At 38.4% G+C, this 25,567-nt stretch overlaps 1 protein-coding gene across 11 annotated transcripts in view; it reads right to left on the bottom strand.

Annotated features, from left to right (window-relative positions):
- Nucleotides 1-25,567, bottom strand: part of CACNB2 (calcium voltage-gated channel auxiliary subunit beta 2) — a 347,729-nt gene that overhangs the window by 35,656 nt on the left and 286,506 nt on the right. For all 11 annotated transcript variants that reach the window (XM_032473644.1, XM_032473646.1, XM_032473645.1 and 8 more), the window contains 3 exons: nt 8,005-8,127; nt 6,188-6,324; nt 2,669-2,745 (listed from right to left, as the gene is read on the bottom strand). In XM_032473644.1, coding sequence (XP_032329535.1) covers nt 2,669-2,745; nt 6,188-6,324; nt 8,005-8,127 — 337 coding nt within the window. The remainder of the gene's footprint in view (nt 1-2,668; nt 2,746-6,187; nt 6,325-8,004; nt 8,128-25,567) is intronic.

The raw sequence follows: 25,567 nt of genomic DNA, 5'->3' as shown, positions 1-25,567 counted from the left end.
CATTTGTCTACTTTCAAAACACATTAAGGAAATCTATGAAGAGTTAAGAAGCCTGTTAACTCTTTTTCTAGTTCTATATATTTTATTGGGATCAGATGGTTCTCCTTATACTGAGAGATGTTAATTTCATACTTGTATTTGCATACCTTGGCAAACATTAGTATTTACTTGGGAAAAACTGCTTCCATAAATTTAAAAATAGTTTCTTTTCTTCATCACTAGTAAGTTTGTTTCTTTGTTTGTTTTTCTTGTTAGAGAGCCTTGGGAACATTTTTTGAACTCTAAATTTAATTTAATCTCAGACAGTTGGGTCAAGTTGAGTGGTGTGCTGGAGCAACAAGTGTATGGATACCACACATACAGATATGGGGTGTGTGGTGCCCAACCAGCCACTACCTCATCACCCAGGGGTGAAGTGGAAATGTTTCCTTTTCCAAATCCTTGAGAACCTCCACGTATATTTAGTTTAGGCAAATGTTTCTTTTCTTCGGTCTAGCAATGGGTGAGGGGAATTATAGCTAGGGCCTCAGGAAACCAAGATGACAGTTATAATTGGAGGCCAATCCACATTTGATAGATTAGTGGGTTTTTTCCCTGGAGGTAGGGTGGGGGGAACCTCTCTGTAGAATTTTCTGATGTTTTCCATTAGGTAAGTCGTAGCATTGATATGGAAATCATAGTGGAGACTGATGGGCCAGTTACACGTTTTGTAGTTGGTTAGTATTTCCAGTCCCCTTAGTCACAGTGTTTTCTGCTCTTGGTATTCAGAAAAGTTATTCCAAAACCCTGTCTCTGTAAAAAATTTGGAGGAAGTTTAAAATAATCTTGATTACATAAAACTCTTAATTGAACTTGATTTTTAGTAATGACTAACATCTGGCTACATACATAAAATGTTATTTTCCAAACACACTCACGTATTCTTCAAAATGTACATGTGGGCTCTCATTGCTGAAAGGCTGAGAAGGCTACATTTCCACTACAGGGGACGGAAGGCTCTTCCTGATTTACAGAAGTGGGGCTGACATCTCTGGGCAGGGCTTTGGACAATTATCAAAATGTGGTATTATCACAGTGTGAACTAGCCTGTTCCCATTTCAGGAGCCTAGTGACAGTCCTCAGGAATGCCTGAGACAGTGTGTAAGACACACAGAAACAGTATAGGGTTTGTATCATAATCCCTACAACTGCACACATCTGAGAAGGAGCAGAGAGAAGCCTCCTTCTGCCCGTGCATTCAGGGAGTGTCTACTCACCACCAATCAAGGGAAGTCAGAAGCCTCCTCATGTAATATCTAAAGGGCTTCGCTTTTCATTTCAGACATACTACTTTACTTAATTTTGGGCAGCTTAGAATTACTGCTAATTGTAAGTACATGGTTTTGGAAATCAATATGCATTCCCAAACTATTTCTTATTGGGCACAGATTTTGCTCACTTAAAAAGCCCTCTTGGGGGGAGGTATAGCTCGGTGGTAGAGCACATGCTTAGCATGCATGAGGTCCTGGGTTCAAGCCCTAGTACCTCCATTAAAAAAATAAACTAATAAATGAAACCTAATTATTCCCCCCAACTCAAACATAACAAAACAAAAAACCCAGCAAGGAGAAAAGGCTCTCTAGTTTTTACTAAGAAGCCGTGAGTGGTCTCTAAAAGCTGCCAGCGTCCAGGAAGGAGGCACCTTCATCAGTAACAGGGAACCTGTTCGTAAGACAGCAGTCACAGTGCAACTACGTAGCTCCTCAACTTCTCCACAGGTGCATGATTTTCTGTCTTTGCCCTCTGCCCGCCTCCAGCTTCCTAGACATCAGATGGAATTATTTTGCTCAAATGCTCCACTGGCCAATCCTTAAAATCTTACTGACTCCCAACTGCATCTCTTAGCAAACTGAGACTCTGATCATGGGCTTTTATCCAATTCAACCAATTCGTCTTCTATTCATACAGAACTCCGAGTTCTACACAGAATGGCAGAGTTGCCAGCTTTAGCAAACAAAAAATCAGTTCATGAATTTCAGGTAAACAATAAGTAATTTTTTAAAGTAGATCTCATACAATATTTCCTTAGACTAAGAAGTCATTGTTTGTCAGAAATTTAAATTCCACCTGGTGTCCTTCTCCGTGGCTTTGGAAAGAAAACAGTTACTCTTTCTGCAAGTGTTTCCCTCTTCTGTTCAGAACTTCTGCCCACATTCTACGTGTTCCACAGAGCCTCCTGGGTGTAGCTCATGTCAGGCCAATCAATCCATCATCACTTCATTCTCCTTTCCTCACCTTTCTAAAGGTTTTAACCCTTTTAATTGAATATTGAGGCCAACACCTCACAATGCACTGTGGTTGATGGTGAACGTTCATCCATTTATTGCCCATGACATGCTCTGGGCACCATGGTGGATGGTGGCATAGAAAATTAAAACTGAGCATCACTTTGATCATCAAAGTAACTTACAGTGAACACACTGACCTAGTTTCCTTTTTTTTTTTCCAAAGCCAGAACAAAAGTTCCCCTATGTTTTTCCTCACTCCACATGGCCATTCTTATTTCTGATTTTTTTTAACACCTTGAGGGTTAACCTAGTAACGCAGTCTATGTAAACTCACACAACTAGGAAAGACTGGGGAAAGCATGAGATGCAGTAGGTCCATTCAGCACTTACTACCGACTTACCAGATGATGGAGGCGTAGATTTTCTGGAACTAGGTACTATGTCACCCAAACTGGATGATGAATTTCCTCCTGATTTACTGGAGTAAAGCAAAAATTTATATTACATCTGACACTTATTTCAGATATTGAAAGATTTGCAATTGCTCAATAAACATGCTCATTCATTGTGTTTTTATTGAACTTTAAGTCTGTCTTGCTTACCAGGCGGCAAACAGTCATTTCCCAGTGGAGATATCTGGAGGACTTGAAACAGCCATGTAATGGTCTCTGTTTCAAATTCAAGGTTTAATTTTAAAAGGCCCTGAGAGAATGGAAGAAAACTAGGGTAATTTCTACAGCCCTCAAATTCTCTGCCAGGATCACAGATAGGTTAAGAGCAAAGATTTCCTTTGCTTCTTAGAGCCTCTTGGAAGCAACACATGGAACCTTAATGCTGACACCAACACTTATTGTTTCCTTCTTGTTTGGCTCCTGCACAGTTTCTCTTATCTTGGTTATTTTTAGTGAACCAAGATACAAAGTATTCAAGTTTTCATGAGCAACCTATTAAAAAAAAATAAAAACCAACAACACAGCAATACGAAAACTTGCCAACCTTTAAAAGACACGTGAAAGGAACTCAACAGGGTGTTACACGATTTAAACCTCAAAGAGAATCTGGAACACTTCTCAAGCATGGCTAGCATGGAGGAACTCAACTTGGTTAATTTAGGAATGTTCTGAAGAACATACACTTCAGATTTACCAAATCCTAAAGTTTATCCAAGACATGCTTCAGTGTCTCAGAAACTTTGGAGTTAAACTGGAACAGTGGCATTTCTGTTTTTACTAGCGTACTACCAGCACGCTAAAGAATACATTAAATGGCCCCTTCAGAGATGAGGCTGGGAAGAAACATCTTAAAAGAGTGACAGGGAATTTCAGCAAGACAATCTTATTACCAAACATATATGATCACAGCCAAGCCAGGGTCTAGTGGAAAGAATCTGTTACAGAGTCTATGCATCAAAGGGTAATATTTAATACCTTGTAAACATTTATACATATTGACTATTTCATAAATATGAATGTGAAAATATGAGTTTCACTAAAATACCAATAACAGGCTGAATTTGCTATTATTCTGGCAGTATTAATGTAGAAAACAGACAAACATCAAAAGCTCCAAGTAACTACCAGAAGGCCTCTGTATCTCTTTAAGTTTCTTGAAAGATACCCCAGCACATTTAACAAGGACACCAGACAGTATGTTAAAGTAATAAAAGCAGTATTTAGAGAAGCACTTTCTGGCAGTTATACAAGAATATCCATTACCAAGACTAAAACTTTTTCTTCTAGAAGTTTTTTCTTTTTTGTTTTTTCTCTTTTTCTAAACTACTAAGTCTAATTCCAGTTCCAGCTTGGGTTTGTTCTACATTCTCTTTGAATTTTAATAACAGTCAAAGTATTGTTTGAATTGTGTAAAGTTATGCCAAACCTTGCAAAGAATCAAAACATTCAGAATGCAAATTTGCCCTTCAGGTTTAATTCTATAAAAATGCCATGTTCTTGAGCTGTGCTCCAATTGTACTGCCTTTGATTGCTGCTGATTTTTTAAAATAACTTATATTTCAGAGTTTTAAAATACGTCTGAATTCAACTTATGTCCTCCAAACAAAAGTGTATTTAAAACGTGATGGAACAAATGTAAAAACTCTGAAACCCAGTAAAAGCATTTCCACATACTTAGGCAAATGTGTAGGTCAAGGGACAGGGCAAAATCAAATCAAGAAAAATCAAAGGGAAATGTATATGGTTATACACAGGAAAGGTAACCCAGTTCCTCAGAATAAGGTATGAGATGTTACACTCCTCAAATACAGATGATTTATAGTTCTTTAAGGAAAAAATGCAGTAGCAAAATAATATATTGAATACAGTAAATAACAACAGATGGCAATAATAATAATGGTTTATTCTATGCTTGCTCTGTCAGGCCCTGGCTGCACAATTTGCAGTGTAGCTCACAGTGAGTCCATCTGAGGTCAGGCTACAGACAGACTGATTATGTCTTCATCCTGATTCTATCTTATGAGTTGTGCAACCTCGGCCAAGTTCCCTATCTTCTCTTACCCTGTTTCCTCATGTGTAAAGTGAAGGCTCAAATATCTACCATTCCTTCAGGTTCTCATAAAGCTGAGCTGATCACTAACACTAGACCAGGGATGCCCAGTTGGGAGGCAAAGGAATTCATGCTTTCTTAACAATTTTGGGGAAAACTTCTCCCTTCCTACTTTTTGATGAGCAGTTTTCCTTTCCCAGTTTGTTTATGAAGAAGCGGAGAAAGATTTTGTTAACTACTATTAAGGTACCATTATCAATACTTAGAATAGAAAAATATACAATAAAGCCAATGCAACACTAGAAATCGAATGAATAGTATCAGATCTTCAACATCCTGCAAGAAAAAAGCACAAGCTTTGTTGATCCACATGTGTCTAATTTTATATGACTAAATACAACTCAAAATCTGAGGGTCCCCAATAACTCAGGGATTAATAAAAGTCAAATGTGGGCTAGAGGTCTCAAAAAAGGGAGGAATCCATATGAACTAAAAGAGCCTCAGAGTTATAAGATACTAGTTAATGCAGATGGATGTTGCAACCCCCAAAGCATCTTCAGTTTTACTTGTTGGTGGACCCTTGGAAAAAACTCTTGCTAACATTAGCATATGGTCATTGACAAAGGATTTTGCATCATTATAGAAACAAATAAAATATAAGCTTAAGAAAACAGAAGCCTCACTATTCATATTAAAGAGAAGACTTGCCCATATCACATCCCGTTACAGAGGGAGAAGCAAGCCATATTCTTGGAGTTGTCTGCATAGGATTCAATTAAAAAAAAATCACTCCACATCTGAGTAGCCCTTCTAATGATTCTTTTGGTGAGGGGTGAACAACCATAAGAGTCCTAAGAAAAATCATTTGGCCCCAGCCTACCACATAACCCATCTAACTGCTATCTGCAATGTCAATTTTAACTGGTTTCAGATTGAGTTTCCCTTAAGTTTTTAGCAGTAGGTAGAACTGAAAATTGAGTTTTTTAAGTGAAAATGAAACTGAGACCACAACAGCTCCTGTTTGCTGATGTGTGAGATGGTCATTTCTAAAACATCTTCCTGCCTTGCTAGGCAGCTACAGACACTGGGATTAGTCACCACAATTGTGCGATACCTGAGTATTTTAAGCAAAATATTAGGACTTGGGAATTTCCTCTGCCCTGAAGCCCAAATTTAATACTCTATGAACTTAGCTATTTTCATTCATGATAATACTTAATTTGATTCTCTCCTGAAGAGGATGAAAATGAAATGCTGGATGAAGTTTTTAAAATGCAGGATTTGTGATACCTGCAATAAACCCTACCATCAGCCTGCTTTTTAATACATAATAAAGATTGTCGACTACGGCAACCAACAGCTCATGAATGACAGAAGCATCTGAACTTTGACACAAACACTTGATAGTTTTCTCCTACCTGGAGTAGAATTTTCCTTGCTTGGCTCTCTGTTCATGCTGTAGCCTCATATTTTCTAGCTTGACTGGGCTTGGAATGAATCCGATTTCATAGCCTTCTTTAACCAATCGCCCTATCCACCAGTCATTGTTAAATTTCTAAAAAAAAAAAAAGCCAAAATTGTTAAAACCAGTGCATAGAAGTTTAAATCTTCAAATCCTTTTTCTTCCCCATTAATGATTTTCAGTGGAGAGAAATACTATGTCAATTACAGTGAACCATGCTTCAAATCCCACGAGTCAAGAGACCCTAGCACATTATGAGCGAAGGAATTTTGATGTTCTCAACAAGGCCTCTCAGGCTTGACTCAGCCTTCACTTTCCTGGCCTTGAGACTGGCCTGAATTCCATCACAGCTGTTGGTGTCACCGTGAGCGGGATAAATTCTCCTTGTTCAAAGAGTAACAGGTCTTCCCAGCAAGAGACCATTAGGAACGTAGCAGTTTTACAGAGATCTTCCTCTTACGTAATCAGATTACTTAGAAGCATTAAGAGTGAGTGATTAATACTGAAATCTACCTGAACTATTTGGTGTCAGAGCAAAATTTACCTTTGGGCAAACAGCTTCACAATAACCATGACATGGTGTTCACAAATGATTTCTCTGCTTATGTTGATGCTGGCAACTTCTCTCTTCTGCATGGAATAGGTATCCTAAATCTTTATGATCTGGTTTTATGTCTCTCCACTGAAGAGTATTTTATGAGTCTGTTTTTGGACACTTCAAAGAAGGATACCCACTCTGTTTTTCTTTTTTGACTTCTTTAAGCATCAGCCATTGGGAGAAGGGCCTGGATTAATCTTACTTCCCATTGTAAAGTGAGATTCTAGGCACACCATACTCCTGAAAACTTTTTCTGTCTTTCCTTTCTAGTCAAATAGACATTAAGTCACTTTTTAAAAGTTAAAGAACTAAATGGCGGCTCTGTCTCTAGCTGCTTCTAACTGGCAGTCATCACCTCTTGCTCACTGTCTTTAGTGCCTGAGCAGTGAAATTTACACATGCTCCCTGGGACATAACATCCCCCAGATGAGAGTGCTTCAGTATGCAGCTCCTGCAGGTTCAAGACAACGTCACGGTCACACACTGAGAACAGTATGTAGGGGGAATTTCTGGCTATTCAGTACAGTGTTCTGCACAGCAGGCATTTGGTAAATATTGACTCAAAATAGACCTTGATAAGAGGGAATTTTTCTGATTAACACACTGAGTCACTGTTAATGAAAGGTGGAGGCATTTGACACGGTGGAGAAGGGGTTTTTCTGATCTCTGTTTCTTGCCTCGTTGGCTCCAATTCCATCCATTTCCCCTTCCCTTGTAGCAATCTGCCACCTAAGAAGGTCAAAGGGCACCAGTGGCCTGAGTTTAGACCTTGTTAACAGGGAGGAGAGATCATGAATTCTAGATATTATTATTAAACCCTCCCCAGATGGTTAAGCCTGGGATACCAGGGGAAAAGAACACATAGTCAAGGTTAAACATTAAAAGACAAAGTATAAGTTAAGCATTAAAAAAAGGATCATCTCCTCCAGCAGTTCCCAATTTCTGGGTCATAGAGCCCAGGGGAGCCCTGAGGTTATTCCAAGAGGCCTGTGGCTTTTTTCTTCATTAAAAATGTTATATTTATATTAGAAAAGCTTGAGAGACACTGATTTCATGTGTATGTTACACAACTGCAGTTACACGCAATGCTATTTCACAGCAGTGAGAAATGAGAAAGGATGTTTCAAGGTTAAAAGAACAATCGCACAGATAGAAACTCTAATTATTCTCCTTACTTCCTTAACATGCAGAAAATCTTTTGCTTCGAATGAGATGGCCATGCCTGGCACCGGAACATCGTCTTCATGGGCTGCACTATAGCTGACATTTGTCCGAACGGCAAATGCAACGGGCTTTGTCTAAATTGGGAAAAAGACGAGAGAAATAATACTAATAATAATAAAAAAGAAACAATAGTGTTCTTTCTTTTTTCCCCTCAAAATGCAACCATACGCTGAATAATTGCTGTAATTGTTGTCTTCCCCACTTCAGTTGGTCCTTTATTGCAAAACAGCTTATTAGTACTCACACCACGGAAAACCCGCAAGCACTCAGCTACATACCATCCATGTCTGAGCTAGAAAAAGGCCACTGTGCTCTTTGAAAGCACAAATAATGAAGGTGAAGACGAACTACTGAAATATGTGTTTATAACATAATAGCTTGTAGCAAATGGAAGTTAGGAAACACAGGATTGAAATGCCCAGTTCTTCAATTTCAGTGAAAACCACTTAGCAGCTGCCACCTCCACCCCGAACATCTACTTTAATTAATAATCAATGACAGAAGTCCAAAAGGTACAATGTTTGTGATGAAGAAAGAACCATGGAAGATAGCTTATGCCTACAGCAACTATAGTCGTGGCCCCTGGGCATTATGAAAGCAAAGATTTTTTCTTCTATTATTTCTCCTCCTTGAGTTCGCTCAGCCAGTAAAGATGATAACATTCATTAAGCTATCCTCCATTATTTGGTGTGCTGTGAATTTACAGATACATGTCTGTCCTCTATCTAGATAACACCTGTTAATCCACAAGGTGAAAAAAAACAGGTAAACTCAGAAATGTGGGGAAGAGGTACTGTTCTATCTGGCATTGGGTTTCTTTCACATTATGGGCACGTGGATTCTTCTGAGTGGCTTCTCCCTGTTCAAAGAGCTCATCCTTGGGACTGGTCATGAAGGACAAGGAGGAACTGGAGTAGAAAGAACCAGTCTTCATTTCCAAATCTTCCATGGTTAATCTGACTGTTGTCTGGGTTGAGGACTGAGGTGAGGACCGTGCAGTTACTCAGATCCCTCCACAATGTGCAGAACGGGAAAGGAGGACCAGCCCCTGGATACAGGCATGGTAGACAAGAAGCAGACTTAAATATATGAAATCCAATCCTTGGTATCCATTGCAAGATTTAATAATCTAAGAGGGGACGCTCCTTGTATGGAAATACGGACTTAAAAAAACAGAAATACAAGTTTCCCACAGTTCTATCACTGAAACACAATACTTGATCATATAATGGTATTTCCATTTTTTCCTGAAATTATAGAAAAATATAAATTTTATTCTCATAGCTATAATCATATTTTTTGTCCAATCTTAAGTGTAACATGGTATTTTTCACACAATGCATTTTTTAAATCTATTATTTAAAAAACTTACCTCAATCATTCAACCCTTTTCTTTTTTTTGACATTTAGGTTTGCCATTTTTTTCCCACTATGATAAATGCTCTGCTTTGAAAAAAATATTTGTACCCAAAGCCTCTGTCTATTTAGAATTCTTTCCTTGGGATAGATTCCCAGAGGTAGCATGAGTAAGCCATGAGTTATCAAGACCTTTTGAAATTCTATTCCAAACCACTGTCCAAATGGGCTGCACCATTTTAAACTGCAACCAGCAATAGCTTATTGATGCCCTTTGCAATAAGATGTAGTCTTAATCAGGCTCAGTTTTACTACTAGAAATAGGATTATTCAGGAGAGTTTCTGACCACAAATATATAAATCCAAGATTTTTCTTTAAAAGCTACATTATCTCTCATTTCTCCCAGGGACTTTATTTTCTTTCTTGGAGGACACAGTTTAAATGCAGCATATATATTTGTTTCATCACTTATGGAAGACACACATTTCAAATGTGCAACTCTGCAGAGGACCCCACAGAAAATACAATGTCTTTTACACAATGATCAACTTTTCAAACACTAGAGTAGCAGGAAGGGGGAATGCTGAGAAAACAAAAATAAAAGGGTGGTGAAGGTTAGCCTGAAATAACAGGTTCTACAGAATCATTAGGATACTGAGTTGACATTATGATCCTTAAGTCCGCTGTCTTTCTTTTAAATCAACCCCTTTAATATCCTAAGAACTTTATTCCCAGGCCAGTGCCTTAGCCTGCATGTAGTTTTGCTGTCTCTTTCTACCTGGTAACTTGTGTTGTGGTGGTGGGTCTCTGGATATGTGATGGAGAAGCCCACTACTCTGCCAGTCTCTGCTTCTCACTCTCCTGTGCCAACAGAAAAGTTCTGATTGGTTCTATGCCCTTTCTGGTACCCCCTATCTAGCATATGATACAGAGCCTAAAGGTGGCTGGTAAACCACGTGTATGTATGTGGTAGCAGCCTTTTTGACATAGAACTAAATGTGTGCTGCATTTCAGCTTGAAAACTGAATGGATTCTCAAAACAGATCAATTAAGTACCAATTTGTAGAAGAATGGCATCTCATTGTCCAGACAGTAATACAAAAGTGCTTTTAAAGACACTAAGGCTGCCACAAGAACATATTGTACAACACGGGGAATATAGCCAATATTTCATAATAACTATAAATGGAGTATAACTTTTAAAAATTGTGAATCACTATATGGTACACCTGTAATTTATATAATATTATACATCAACTATACTTTAATAAAAATAAATAAAACAACGAGATACCAGTACACACCTATTAGAATGGCCAAAACCCAGAAAACATCAAAAGCTGATGAGGATGTGGAGCAACAGGAAATCCCACTCATGGCCGGTGGGAATGTAAAATGGTACAACCACTTTGGAGGACAGTTTGTTGGTTTCTTACAACACTCTTACCATACTCATCATACAATCCAGCAATCATGGGCCTACGTATTTACCCAAGTAAGCTGAAAACATGTCCACACAAAATCATGCAGATGAATGTGTATAGCAGCTCTATTCATAATTACCAAAACTTGGAAGCCAACAAGCTGTTTTTAAGTAGGTGAATGGATAAGTAAACTGTGGTACATCCAGACAACAGAATATTATTCAATGATTTAAAAAAATGAGCTATCTCTAATTCAAAAAGGTACATGCACCCAATGTCCATAGCAGCACCATTTACAACAGCCAAGACGTGGATACAACCTGAATGTCCATCAACAGATGGCTGGATAATGAAGTTGTGGTACCTGTACACACAATGGAATACGACGCAATACATACACTAAGGCTGTGTGTCGTGTCACCCCACGATCTGCAGTCTGGTTTCAAATAACATTTCAGAAGGAGGGAATGAGTTAAGTGACACAGATGGAAAGATATTTTTACTCTCCTCTTCCAGGCCCTACTTTGTCTTGTACCTGGCACAACTTAGGATGAAATGATACAAGCTACAGCTTTGGATGTCTGCTGAAGTAGGGTGCAGTGTGCTGTGTATTATGCATAGATTTTTGCCTTTCATTCATCCCAGCAACAACCATTCTTCCTGGATGAGGAAACTGAGGCTCAGAAAAAGTTCTCCAGGGCCACACGCCATGGAGGTGATCTTCAAATCCAATTGTTTGACTCAATCCCGAGTTCCCTTCTGCAGTACTAGTTGGCCATTCACTCAAATGGAGGTACATTTTTCATTCAAATGGGCCTTTTTAGAGAATTTAGATGTCTGGGTGAAAATTTAAATACTGGAAATTAATATTTTACGAGATGCTCAGAAATAGGTTGGTACCAAAAAAAAGTAAAAATTTAGGTCTATGCCTGCCTTGTTGCCTAATTTAGTCCATTAAAAAAAAAACATAAAATACTAAATGAGCAGTTTTACACATTAGAACTACAGGCATTCTTTACAAAGGTCATGTGTTTCTGCATCTTGGCCCTTCCATCAATTTGTGGTCCATTAAATCAAAAACAATGTCAAAGCATGGTTTTGGTTTATTTGGATAAGACTTTTCTTTCTTCACATCTCTTTTTCACAACACAGAAAGCTCTATTTCATGCAAAGAGGCTTGAGATATTAAAACACACGTAGTTTCATCATTTCCAAAAGTGCCACCAGGGTCGCTGCACTGGGAGAACCGAGAGCTCCCGGCTATTACAGACCTACTAAGGTAAGAAAAGGTCTTGGAAAGTTCCTTATGGTGAAATGTTTCATGGGCTCCCTTTACAGATTTTAACTAGCCTTAAAGTTATTTGGGAAACATTTCAAGTTCGCTTTGGAAGTTTACTGCTCTTGGAAAGATTCCTTTTCCGTGCACCTGTCCGGGAGCAGCTGCCATGGCGTCAGCTCTTTGCGGTATCACTGAAGATTCTTTGGCTTCAACGGTGGTTGCTTGGGGAGTTTTTACTCGGCTTATGGATCTTAGGACAGACTTCTTTTTATGGATGACTGCACTTAGTTGAAAGTACAGCAGAAGGCTGCCCAACATCCAAACTCCCTGTTTTCACCACCCTCTCCTCACTCCAACTCCAGGACCACCAGCAGCCTAAAGACCCAGAAGGATGGCCCAGCGAAGTCCACTGAACCTTCCCAAACTTCCGTCCTGGATGTTTCTGCTCTAACTGATGCCCGCTAACCCCTACCTTTCATCCCTCACCATGATGCTACATGCTTTTCTCTGCCTGGGCCTGGTCCTTAACAGGGAGCATGTATGGGAGCCCATCTGGCAGGTCTGGGGGCAGTTTGTAGACAGCTCTGGGGTTTCATGACTAGCTTTGCCTTTTCTCACAACCAGAAGCAGCTCCATCAGCACCACGGAGGCCAGGCCTCTGGACGCTCACAGGCTCCTGCCAGAGATATGTTTGAAGTTTCTATCAGGAGCAATTATTATTCTCTCACAGTCTTCTAGAATCATTAGACCTAAGGCTGTCAGAAAACAATTATTGTAAGGAGGAGATAATTAACTTAAAAAAACTCTTTGGATCCAGCAACTCCACTTCTGGACATAAATCCAAAGGAAACAAACAAACAAAAAAATGATGTCAAAGATTATCTAGACCCTCATGATCACAGCAGCATTATTTATAATAGTCAAGACATGGAAACACCGTAAGTGTTTCCTAAGAACCCTAAGTGTTCACCAACAGATGAATAGATAAAGAATATGTAATGTATACATTACACATATAGAATGTGTGTATGTATACACACACACAGGAATATTATTCAGCCAAGAGAAAGAAGGAAGTCCTGCCATTTGCAACAATGTGGATGGACTTTGAGAGTATTATGCTAAGTGAAATAAGTCTGGCAGAGAAAGACAAACACTGTGTGATCTCACCTGTATGTGGAATCTCAAAAACAAATCAAAACAAAACCAAACCCCAAAAAAACTCTGGTCATAAAGTTGGATGAAATAAATGATCACAAATTCACAGCACTCTTTTGAGTTTTCTTCCTAAACGACGATTTAATGAGCTAATAGTGAAACTAGTCATTTTAATGGATACAACGAATGTTTACCTCCAGTTTATTAAAAACATGCTAATGACAGACTACCTACTGTTAAAAAACAAGTTGAAATTCAGTCAAAAAAGAATAAAAATAGAAGTCTGATCATGATTAATAGTTATTAGAACTTTCAGGCATCAATTTCTTCATTTTTAAATATAGTTGCATTTTATTATGCTAAATGGAAAATTATTTTTTTTGTTTTCACTGGGAAATCATTAATGTCTAATAACATACAAAAAATCCATAGTTTGTTTTAATGTCTATAATGGATTTGTCTTAAAGATTAACTACTCCCAACTTGTAGTATTTTTTAAAAGAAATTTTAAAAAATGACCCAGATTCCTATTTTAAGAGACTACAGAGAAGAGAGCTTAAAACTCTAATGAGTTTTTGATCCATTTTCTTGTACATAATAATTTCCTATAAAACTTGCCATACTCTTCTATAATTTTAAATGACTCAACTGGGAATATAGCCATCGAGTTTTAGAATGGAAGTCAAAGAGACGGTGAAATACTTTCAGGAATAAGATCAGAGCTATCTGCTTTATTTGTTACATATTAATACTTGCCAATCATTGAACTTTTTGAAAATCTTTGCTTAATTTATTATCAGCTATCAAGGGTAGTCTGAGAATTCTTTAAGAGCAAGCCAAAGCAAACCACGGTGATAAAAAGAACGTAACAACCAATTATGTGTCCTGATAACTGAATACAGAATCAGACTGAATAAACAAATAATCACATATTTGTCATAAGATAAGATTTACATATGCAGTTAACTGATTTGAGAAAGTCAAGTTTCTTGTCTAGAATTGATTAAGTACATGCTTACTATCTCTAGTTTTTACCCTCACACAGCTTAACTTGTATTTTACTAGAGGATCTATCATTAATAAGATAATTGATAATTTCAAATAATGAATAAAATAAAACAAAGTTACGTGAGTACAGAGTAACCTCAGGGGTAGGATGGACAGGCAACTGGAAATAAGGTGGTTAGGGAAAGCTACTTTTGACTTCTCAATGATCTGCTCATTCATCCATCCATTATTTCTGTGTCAGGCACTGTTCTGGACAGATGGGCTGTATCAGTGACCAACAGAAACTAAGATTTCCTGTCCTCTAAGAGCTTACATTCTAGAGGGGAGAGAGACAGGTCATAAGTAAAAGATACAATAAGAAAATAAAGTATACAATATGTTAGAAGGTGATAAGTTCCATGGAAAAATAAAAATAAAAATAAGATAAGGAAGTTGTGGTATATTTATACAACAGAATACTACTCAGCCATAAAAAAGAATAAAATAATGCCATTTGCAGCAACATGGATGGACCTAGAGATCATCATTCTAAGTGAAGTAAGCCAGGAAGAGAAAGAAAAATACCATATGCTATCACTCATATGTGGAATCTTAAAAAATAAAAGAGAGAAAAAGAAGACACTAATGAATTCATCTACAAAACAGAAACAGACTCACAGACATAGTAAACAATCTTATGGTTACGGGGGGTGGGAAGGGATAAATTTGGGAGTTTGAGATTTACAAATGTTAACCACTGTATATAAAAATAGATTAAAACATTTCTTCTGTATAGCACAGGGAACTATATTCAATATCTTGTAATAATCTTTACTGAAAGAGAATATGAAAACAAATATATGTATGTATATGCATGACTGAGACATTGTGCTGTATACCAGAAACTGACACGTTGTAACTGACTATACTACAATTAAAAATAATAATAAAATAAAAATACAGGGCACAGAGTTAAATCTGAATTTCAGAAAAAAAGTAAATAATTTTTAGCTTTAAAAAAAAAAAACAAGGTAAGGAAAGCCAGGTGCAAGGTGACAGAGCAGGGACAATTTTAAATGGGAGCGCAGGGAGTCTGCCTTGAAGAGGTTAAGATTTGGATGGAAGCATGAAGGAGCTGAGAAATGCAGGTACCTGAACTCCAGGCAGAAGAGCCAGTGCCAAGGCCCTAAAGTGGGAGCAGGCTGGATGTACTGGAAGAAGACAAGGGGGTCAGAATGGCTGAGTGGAGAGAACCAGAGGAAAGAACAAAAGATGAGGTCAGAGCTCTCAGGTTATGCCTGGCTTCACAGGTCCTAGTCAAGACTTGTGGCTTTTATTCTAAGTGAGATGAGAAATCACTGGAGGGTTTTCAGCAGAGGAGTGATGTGGTCTGACATGTTAAAAGGACTCTGATGGCTGTTGAACTGAAAAGAGGCTTTGGGGACTTTGAAGTGGAAACAGGGAAATCAATTGGAGATGCTCACAGCAACCCAGGGGGAGAGATGGTGGTTAAGGCAGGGCGGCAGTGAAAGAGGTGGTTAAAAAAGTGGTCCAATTCTGGTTACAACAAAGTAGAGTCAACCATATTTGCTGACAGATTTGATGAGGGATGTGAAAAAGAGTGAATGATGATACCAAATATTTTGGGTCTGAGTGATGAGAAGGGTTGGGCACTGATCAAATGATGTGGGGCAGGCTACAGAGGTTAGGAGGCAAAAATAAAAATATTTTACACTGCATTTAAGTTGAAATATAGTTGACCTATAATATTATGTTAGTTTCAAGCATACAACATAGTGACTCAATTATTTTTATAGATTATACGGAAATTTTACATGTTCTGAACATGTAAATTTGAGGACGTACCAAACATCCAAGTAGAATCTGGAAGAGTGCTTAAGGTCTGAAAGTTTGGCAGAAAAGATCTGGGCTAAAGATATAAGGTGGTAAGTCTTAGGCACACTGATGACATTTAAAGGCATGAGACTGGGTGACACTGCCAAGGAAATCAACATACCTGGGGCCATGCCAACTACAAAGGAGCCTCAGAAGAAGCAATAGTGGAGAATGACTGCTAACCCTGTGCTTTCCAGAAAGTAAGTGTCTCAAAGAGCAGGAGGTGATCAACTGTGTCAAACCTGCTGATGGGTCAAGTAAGATGAGGGCTGACAACTGCCGCATGGATTTTACAACCTGCAGGTCAGCACGGACAAGAGCCCGGGAACAGCTTGCGGGGGATGAAAGCCATATTGGAATTAAAAGAGGAAAGACAGAGAGGAATTGGATACGGTGAATATAGACAATTCTTTTAACGGATTTGGCTACAAAGGGAAGAAAGAAATGGTGTGACTGGTGGTTGGAGAAATGGGTCAAGATTCTTTTATTGAAAGTAAGAAAATTAACAGGGAGGGTGTAGCTCAGTGATTGAGCGCGTAGTTACCATGCATGAGGTCCTGGGTTCAGTCCCCAGTTCCTCCATTAAAAAAAAAAAACAACTAATAAATAAACCTAATTACCTGCCTCCTCAAAAAAAAAAAAAAGAAAAAAATTAGGAGCATTAACAAGAATTGATGCTGATGGGACTGAGGCAGTAAAGAGGGAATAAAAAGTGATGCTATATGAACTCAAGACAGAACTTCTGGGGCAGTGTTTCTGCTTTGGCAGAGGAGGCAAGGGGTCCAGTATTTAAGGAGGAGACACAGCCTTAGACAGAGGCAGGGAGTGTATTTCTGAAAACGGGCAGGGAGGCAACATGTACAAGTGCAGAAAGTGGTACTGAGGTGATGTAACGTCATCTCCTGTTTCAGTTTCCCAGGGGAATAGGGCGGTGGGAGTGAAGACAGGGAAGAAGGTATTAGAGGTTTGAGAAGGGAGGAAAGAACGCAATACAGTCATGCAAGAGCGTGGGAGATCAATCAGACAAGGGAAGTGTGGTGGGGCTGCCTGGCTGTATTAAAAGCACACTTGAGAGTCAGGGTCATGGGTTTATAGTAAGCCGGCCACACCATGCGGAAATGGAATGAGCATCATTGCAGAGATAACAGAGTTAAACCCATCATTCCTCACCTTTAAAATATCATGGTCTTGAAATTACCTTTTCCCATCTGGCTTTGAATTTTCTACAGCAATTTCGTAGAAGTGTGTATTACAGTATAGATACAAATTCATTCTATGTATTTGGAAGCATTTTCATCTACTTTCCTGAATTGATCTCTCCATGAATTTATAACCCTTTTCAGGTAAATGATTTATATCCCTATTTTTTTTATTGCAGTATAGTCAGTTACAATGTGTCAATTTCTGGTGTACAGTATAATGTCCCAGTAATATATCATACATATATTTGTTTTCATATTCTTTTTCATTAAAGGTTTTTACAAGATATTGAATATAGTTCTCTGTGCTATTATACTCCTATATATTTTTTTATGCCAGCCTCCAAGCATTTACCAGAGTGCTAGGTATACATTAATAACTGTTGAAGGACTCAAGTAAAGGATTGATTCCTTTCTGTTAGAGGAATCAATTACAGGTGCACCTAACTCTATGCAAAGTTCTGTTACCATGGCTCCAGAGCCCACAAAAGTTGAATGGCAAAATCATTACAGAGGTAAGGTTGGTCTGATGAGGACTTTGTTTTATATGATTAATATGCATATATGTAAGTACAGTGTATATATACATTTATTAGATTGAAAATAGCTATATTAATTAGAATTAAACAAAGGAGCAAATGTTTAAAACAAAATTTGAACTACTATCACCCTAAAAGTCACTGAAATGACTCACAATCGCAATATAAAATAAGTTCAAATTACATATGAAGCAAAAAGATAAGGAATATCTGTTGTTTTTTTTTTTTTTTTTCTTTTCAACAGATAATTAAAGTAGGCAAGCTCTTACAGAAATGTTTTGGGGAATAAATAATGGTAATCCTTAAAATATCAGACTCTCCTTAAAAAGCTGAATTGAAATACAAAAACAAAGGCAACATTTATGTGAATGCTGAGGTTGAGGTAGCACTCAAAGTTGCAGAATCAATATGCAGGGTAAAGATGAGAATAATAATGACACACAGACTTATCCATCTGTCTACACAGAGAGAGAATGTAGCACCCTTTCAATTTGCTTATCAGAGAATTTATCACTTTGGACCTGAGGTCTTCAACTAAGGTATATAAGGGATTAATTACCAGTCACCAGGAAAAGCAAGCATCCATGGATAAATTTATCCAAGGAGAAATCTTATACGAAGAAGAGAGATGATATCTGTAATTTTGGTGCAGTCTGCTGTCCCTTACATCGTTTAGTATTAGTACAGCATTCTCCTTCAATAAAAGTGCACCGGCTTCATCTCCCCAGTGGAGCTGTCTCTCCCAAGAGCAGCATCTTCAAAGGGCGTTGCAACTCCTCCAGGCCACTGGGAAAGAAACCACCAATATGGCGAGAAAGTACTTGATTTTATTTATTCTGGATAATGAAATAGCTGTCTCCCTGCCTTAGCAGAAAGGGGAAGTAATTTTCAATTAAGTCAGCTTCTTAAGAAGAAATGAATTGTTTATATTTAACTTTACTATGGCTTGGTCTTACCAAGCAGGGTAACAGTAGTTCTTAAGTTATTTAGGAGCTAAAGGGAGCAAGCGATTTTTACTTTAGGCTTGTTGTAAAAAACAAACAAACAAACAAACAAAAACAACACCCAAAAGCCCAAATTTGTTTTTCCTTCAGTTGTTGTTATGGTCTGAATATTTGATTAAATGAGGTCATAAGGGTGCAGCCCTAATCCGATGGGATTGGTATCCTTTTAAGAGGAAGAGGAGACACCTGAGTCTCTGTCTAGGCACTCACAGAGGAAAGATTATGTGAAGACAGGGAGAAGGCGGCCATCTACAAACCAAGGGAAGAGGCCTCACCAGAAACTGACCCTCACCTGAAACAGACTATGACCAGAACTATGAGAGGATCGTTGAGTTTCCATCGTTGAAACCATGCAGTCCATGGCCTTCTGTTATGGTGGCCCACGTAGACTAAAACAGTTGCCCTAACCAAACCAATATGAAGGGTCTATGCTTCCAAAGAAAAACACAAGTTCCACCTGTATTATTTGGATATCAAAGTTGTCCACAATGAAAGACTCTTTACCCAAAACTCCTACATACTTTTCAGAGAAAATTAGGAAAAGACCAAGCCAATAAAAATTCACTCCTTTTTTTTTCTAACACGTGTTTACTTAGCATCTATTTTGTTTAAAATCCATCACTGCATACTTCACAGGACATGATGCTGTAGGGTTAAGCCCACTGAGACGTTAGTCAGGGAGCTTGTGTTTACACCAGACTAAAATACTTTAGTTATATAATATATATAATATATATATAATAAGGCAGTTGAGAAGTTTGGATTCCTGTGTGGCTGGGTTCAAATGTTCCTGTTCACTCTCTTTGGCTACTGGCTGGCTACATCTTTTAAATGGACCTGCTGCTTCCAAGTCCTGAATAACAACTTCACATTTCCATCCTTTCTCTTTGCTTATCTGTTAGACTTCGCCCACACCGCTGTCCCATTTCTTAGCTGCTTTTCCTTAATTTATACTATTTCTAATTTTCTGAAAGTGCAAAAGTTTAAAAACCAAAAATTGGGATGGTGTAGGACCATCTCAACAGCGGCCAGGCACATTCTATGAAATGCCTCAGTCCACGGTGGACAGCTCAGAAACTTCCAGAAGTCTAACTCTGAGTGGTTTTACACGTCACCACTACGCTTTTGCTCATAACTTTATCCCACGACAAGGACGGGAATGAAAGACATAACAGGCACTAATGGTGGTATCCCTTCCAAACTACTGCTTTGCATTTAAAGTGCTATAAAAATGTCTCTTCTGTACTTACTTAGAAAATTATACACTACAGAGAATTTCCAAAGAAGCATTCCAAACAAACGCGAGGAAAGCCTTTACAAAGTACAGGCTGACACACATAGGGAGACATGTTATATTTTGTTTTAATTCTGTAATCTTCACTTTCTTTTTCAATCCAACAGCTGTGGTTTGAGCCACATCCACCCAGTCCTAGGGATCGAAAGTCATGCAAGTCTGCATGTGTTGATTTTGTTATTGTTTATTTCACACGAAGTGTTTTGCTTTTCTTAAACAGAAAAGAAAACCAGAGTAGAGTATCTCCAGGACCAAAACCAAATGTTTTGGCAGGGAATAAATCAGTGCAGAGGGCTGTGGGTGGCAAGTTCTGAACAGGAGATCCTGTCTGACTTTTCTCTAGAAACTAGTAAAACCTTTGTTGCTATGTGCACTCCACTGTTGTAAGACTTTCCAAAGCCAAGCTTTGTGACTGACTGGCAGCATGATAAGAAGGCAGAACAGAGGACCCACGGGTCCACATGGAAGGAAGGCAGAAATCAGCCTAATGGATGAAAAATTTTCTGATCATGACAAATGCTGAATATTGCCAGGGTTGTATTTTTAGATGCAATGTTATCATTTGAACATCTACAACTGAACTCTGACAATAACCTGGATTCAAAGATAAACCGAGGCATATAGACACTTTCATGGTTTTATCTGAGCAAACATTGATTCAAATCAGGCAGCACCACCCTACAAGTGGTTAGGGACACTCCACCAGTAGGAGCTGGGGGGAACGGCTTTTACAGAGAAGACATGGAAGCAAAGCAAGGAAAGGATTTGACTGGTTACAGCTGTAGTGGCTCCCTTGTGTGGGAAAACCTCATTGGCTGTTGGTGACTGATTGTTCTTAAATTTTATTCTCTGGGAGAACATCCACGGGATAGGAAGTCCCTTTGGTTTAGGTGTTGCTGTGCTTCCGAAGGTTCCTAAGTCATTAGCACTACCTCAGTCCAATGGCCTCCTGGTTTAATTACTTTAACACCTGTAGTTACTCTAAAGGCTTCAAAGGCATCTCAAATATCTATTCAAGACATCTTCAGTCAAGTTAGGGGATACAGCCAACTCCCCTATGGCTTCCTGTGAGTCAAGGCATCAGAGGAAGCAGCTGGCTATTGGGTGTGAATGAAGTATCTACTTGACTTCCTTGGGCATATCTGCAGCAGTAGAAAGATACGACTTAGCTTGGTAAACAGACTGATTTTCTCAAATATTAGGCAATTAATAACTGCCTTAATTCATTGAGTACTTACTGCATAAAAGCAACTGGGCTTAACCATCTCTCTTTTAGTCTCCATAAAAGCCCATGGTCATGCGTCTAGGAAGTGAGGATTCAGGATCCAAGTCCTGGTCTTTTTTGGCTACAAAAGCATGTGTTCTCTTGTAGTCGCTGAACTGTCATCGAGACAGACCACAGCCTCTTCTGTAGCACTCTCGTTTTTATTTATTTCTACTCATTCTCTAAGTTCCCCCGAAATTCCTGTGACACATCATGATATTCCAAGGAACACTGTAAAGTTTACTTATTTCACAACTTCTCATAATGTTTCACTAGTTCATATTTGTGACTGCTCTTCAAATAATTTAAATTCAGAGTTTCTTGATTACAGCATTTACATTTGTTTCTTTCATATTTCCTAGTTGAAATTCTTATAAAATATATACCACACTGAGCTTCCCCTTTAAAAACTTAACTACGAACAGTCAACGAAAGAGAGGAAATGTCATTTAGACTTTAACCGTGTAGCTAACATTTTAGAGACTAAATATATGCTCTTTAAAAAACAAGAAGGTATCATATTAAACACACAATTTAACCAGTTTATTTCATTTAAAAGCTGTTGTCTTTCCACGTTACTTTTAATGGCTGTGCCTACCCACTGAATAAATCATACATCTTATTTAATGGATTAGAAAACCTCTCAGGCCCCCAGGAAGCAGAAGCTGAGGCAAAGTGTTCACATTGGAGTGCAATTCTGGAGAGTGGAGGGGAGGGATGAGAGGAAAGCGAAGAAGGAGAGAGAAGGAAACCACAAGAGAGCCATGGTTGACTAGGCCACCACCAGCTACGACTGATCGCTTAATCCTCCAGGACCATCCTCTGAGATGCCACTTTGTATCTTGGGACAGTTGGTCAGAAGGAGGGTGTTATTTCACTGCTTCAATCACCCACTGGTCAAAGGTGTGCCCCCTTGGGTATGACTCCCCCTGCTTTTGTGAACCCAGCATGATGAGCACGATGACGTGACCCTTGGACACCTCACCACTGTCAACAGGGATGACCTGGAGTGGGGACCCAAGCGAACATGAGGCAAGGTGCAGGGAGAGCCCGAGCAGAGGGACTGCCACAAGAGATGGATGGAACAAGAGGCAGGTGAGGTCAGAGCATCCCCAGGGTGCATAAGAGCCCCCTGCACGATTGTGAGATTTTTTAATTTTGCACTACTTAAAATGTGTATTCTCTGAGTTCAGGCTGCTATAACAAAGTACCATAAACTGGGTGATTTATAAACAATAATAATGTATTTGTCACTCTACGGGAAGCTGGAAGTCTGAGGTCAGGGTGCCAGCATGGGTGGGTTCTGATTAGAACCCTCTTCCAGTGGCAGACTGCCATCCTGTTTCTTCATGGGCACAAAAGAGGGCAAACGATCTCTCTGCGGTCCCTTTTATAAGGGCATTAATCCCATTCATGAAGGCTTCACTCTTATGACCTAATTACCTCTCAAAGGCCCTACCTCTTAATAACATCACACTGCAGGTCTAGAATTCCAACATATAAAAAAATTTTTTTTTCTGGAGGCGGGGGACACAAACATTTAGTCCACTGCATACACCTGAAACATTCTATCCTTAGTTATTTCCTTACATACATTTTTAGATCAAAAAGTGTTTATCCCTGAAACGATCTGATACGTATTACCAAACTTCCCCCAAGAAAGATGTGCCAATTCTCTCGCCCACAAACAGGGGGTAAGATTTTCCATCTCCTCTTAGCTCTGACTGTGGAGCCTAAGCTGTGGCCATTAAGATGACAGGCTAGAGATATAAAAATTATGAATTCTGTTATCTGCAGCTGAACCACTTATACCAGTAAGAACTAGCTCAGTAACCAAATAATTTCCTCTTTAATTTATCCTGTATTTATTGAGTTCTTCCATGTGTAATATGCCCTCTTCTTGGGAGGTCAGCATGAGAGATACCGTTTTTTTGCTCTGTGAGGCTGATATCCCAGCAGGAGAGAAACAATGACATTATAACAACATTATTCACCGCACTTGTGATAAGAATTACAGAGGAGATGCATTGTATGTAATGGCTATGCACTGTAGTTAGGGTTTAAACAGAAGGGCTTGCCTTGTTCCAGAGGGTCAAGGAGAATCAGCCTTTAAGTAACCAGATTGGTAACCCAAAAAGAAAAAAAATCCAAATTTTGAAAAATATTTAAAACACAAATTTAAAAATGGATTGTTATCCTCAAATAATTTGAGGAATTTTTTTTTCTAATTAAGCACATATAAACTTATCCAAGTTAGTTGTGACCCCTTCCAGAAGGCATTCTTGGGGGAAAAAATGTACATTTATTCGAGTTCTTCCACTATTTTAAAATTATGTAAAACTAAATTTTTGAAAATGTCAACAAAATCAAAAGTATAACATTTTGAATGCCCTAAATATTGATAACTCATTTTTCCTTTGAGGACAAGTTTGTTTATCTGAAATAGCCCAGAGTCATTCAAGGCCAAGTTTAACAGATAACAATCTGAGAGATAAACTTTTAAAATTAAAAACAGTGCTTGATTCTAAAAGTAATGAGTTATTTTGTGTACTTTATGCAGTGCCTTAGAGGACAGTCATAACAATGTGCCCACACCTTTTGAGAGAACACCAGTCCCTGCCATGGATCCCAGAAGTTTTCTTAATTTTCTTTTTATGGTTCCCATAGGCTGTCTTCTTGGAATTTTTACCAAGAACTCCAGGTATGCCTGCTGAAATTTCTCAGCACAAGACTGTCAGGAGATGTGATCACGGGCTCTGTGGTTATTTGTGTTTACCTCTGGCAGAAAAAAATCAGGGAAAACATTTCAGGAATCTACAGACGTATACATATCTATATCTTTATTCATCCAACAAAATTAAACCTTCCTACTTTTAAAAAGAAATGCTATTGAATATTAGTAACTTATGGTGAAAAAGAATATGAAAATGAACACACGTATGTTCCTGTCTGACTGAAACACCATGCCGTACACCAGAAATTGACACAACATAGTAAACTGATTATTCTTTAATAAGAATAAAAAGAAGAAATGCTAAATATTAACCACAGTTTTAAGCATTCAAGTAGTCACAGATTTATAGGATTTTTTTTCCCCTCTCAGATGCAGTAGAAGAATTTGAGAGAAGTAGTAATGGAGAAATGAACTACAATTAACATCTTTTCTTTTGTGTTTCTTACTCATTTTATTTAAATCCAGCAGTGCTAGGTATCCCATAATTGTTTAGGCTGATAAGTAATTTGTAGAGCATCCATGGAGGAAACAGCCTTGAAGAGAGGGTTTTTTTTCCCCCTAAGCACCTCTATTTAAAAAAAAAAAAATTCCAACTTTATTGTGGTCTAATTGACAAATAAAATTGTAAGCTACTTAAAATGTGCACTATGATGATTTGAGACACACATACATTGGGAAAGAATTCCATCAAGTTAATGAAGATATCTAACCATTCTCATATTTTTACCTATTTTTTTTTTTTTTAGAATGAGTTCTACTCTCTTAGCAAATTTTAATCCCACAATACAGTGTTGTCCACTAGAGTCACCATGTTGTACATCAGGCCCTCAGACCTTATTCATCTTATGACTGAAAGTCTGTACTCTTTTATCAACATCTCCTTATTTTCTCCACCCCTTCCCCCACTAACGACTCTTTTTAATGCCCCAGAATAGCTACTGATAATCCTGGAGGACTTTCTATAGACAACAGAAGTATTAAGAAAAAAGGAACCTCCATTACAGAATGAAAAATATGTCCAACATATCTTGTTGCAACATAAGCATGATTATGTATAAATATATTACAAATGGTATATTGCAGGGTTTCATATTAATTGCCACTTATTCCTTCTCTGGGTGGGGGGCTCAGAAATCCTCTATCCCAATGCCATAAAATGCTGCCCTTTCTCACACATCTAGGCTCAGCTGACACGTTCCTGCCCAGGATGGCAGTGTTTGTCCTTCTATAAGGTCCCTTAATACAACAGCAGTCTGTTTGCAATTGCCTAAATATATACTTTAGCAAATGTATACAAAAAAGGCGTTTCCTTCCAGTATTCTCTCTTAAAAAAACAAACCCCAAACTTGCTGCCAATTACTCAGAAACCAGAGAATGTC

The sequence above is a fragment of the Camelus ferus genome, chromosome 35 (assembly GCF_009834535.1).
Source record: "Camelus ferus isolate YT-003-E chromosome 35, BCGSAC_Cfer_1.0, whole genome shotgun sequence".
Lineage (NCBI taxonomy): Eukaryota > Metazoa > Chordata > Mammalia > Artiodactyla > Camelidae > Camelus > Camelus ferus.
Note: the sequence above shows the minus strand (reverse complement) of the source record. Positions and strands in the feature narration are given on the sequence as shown.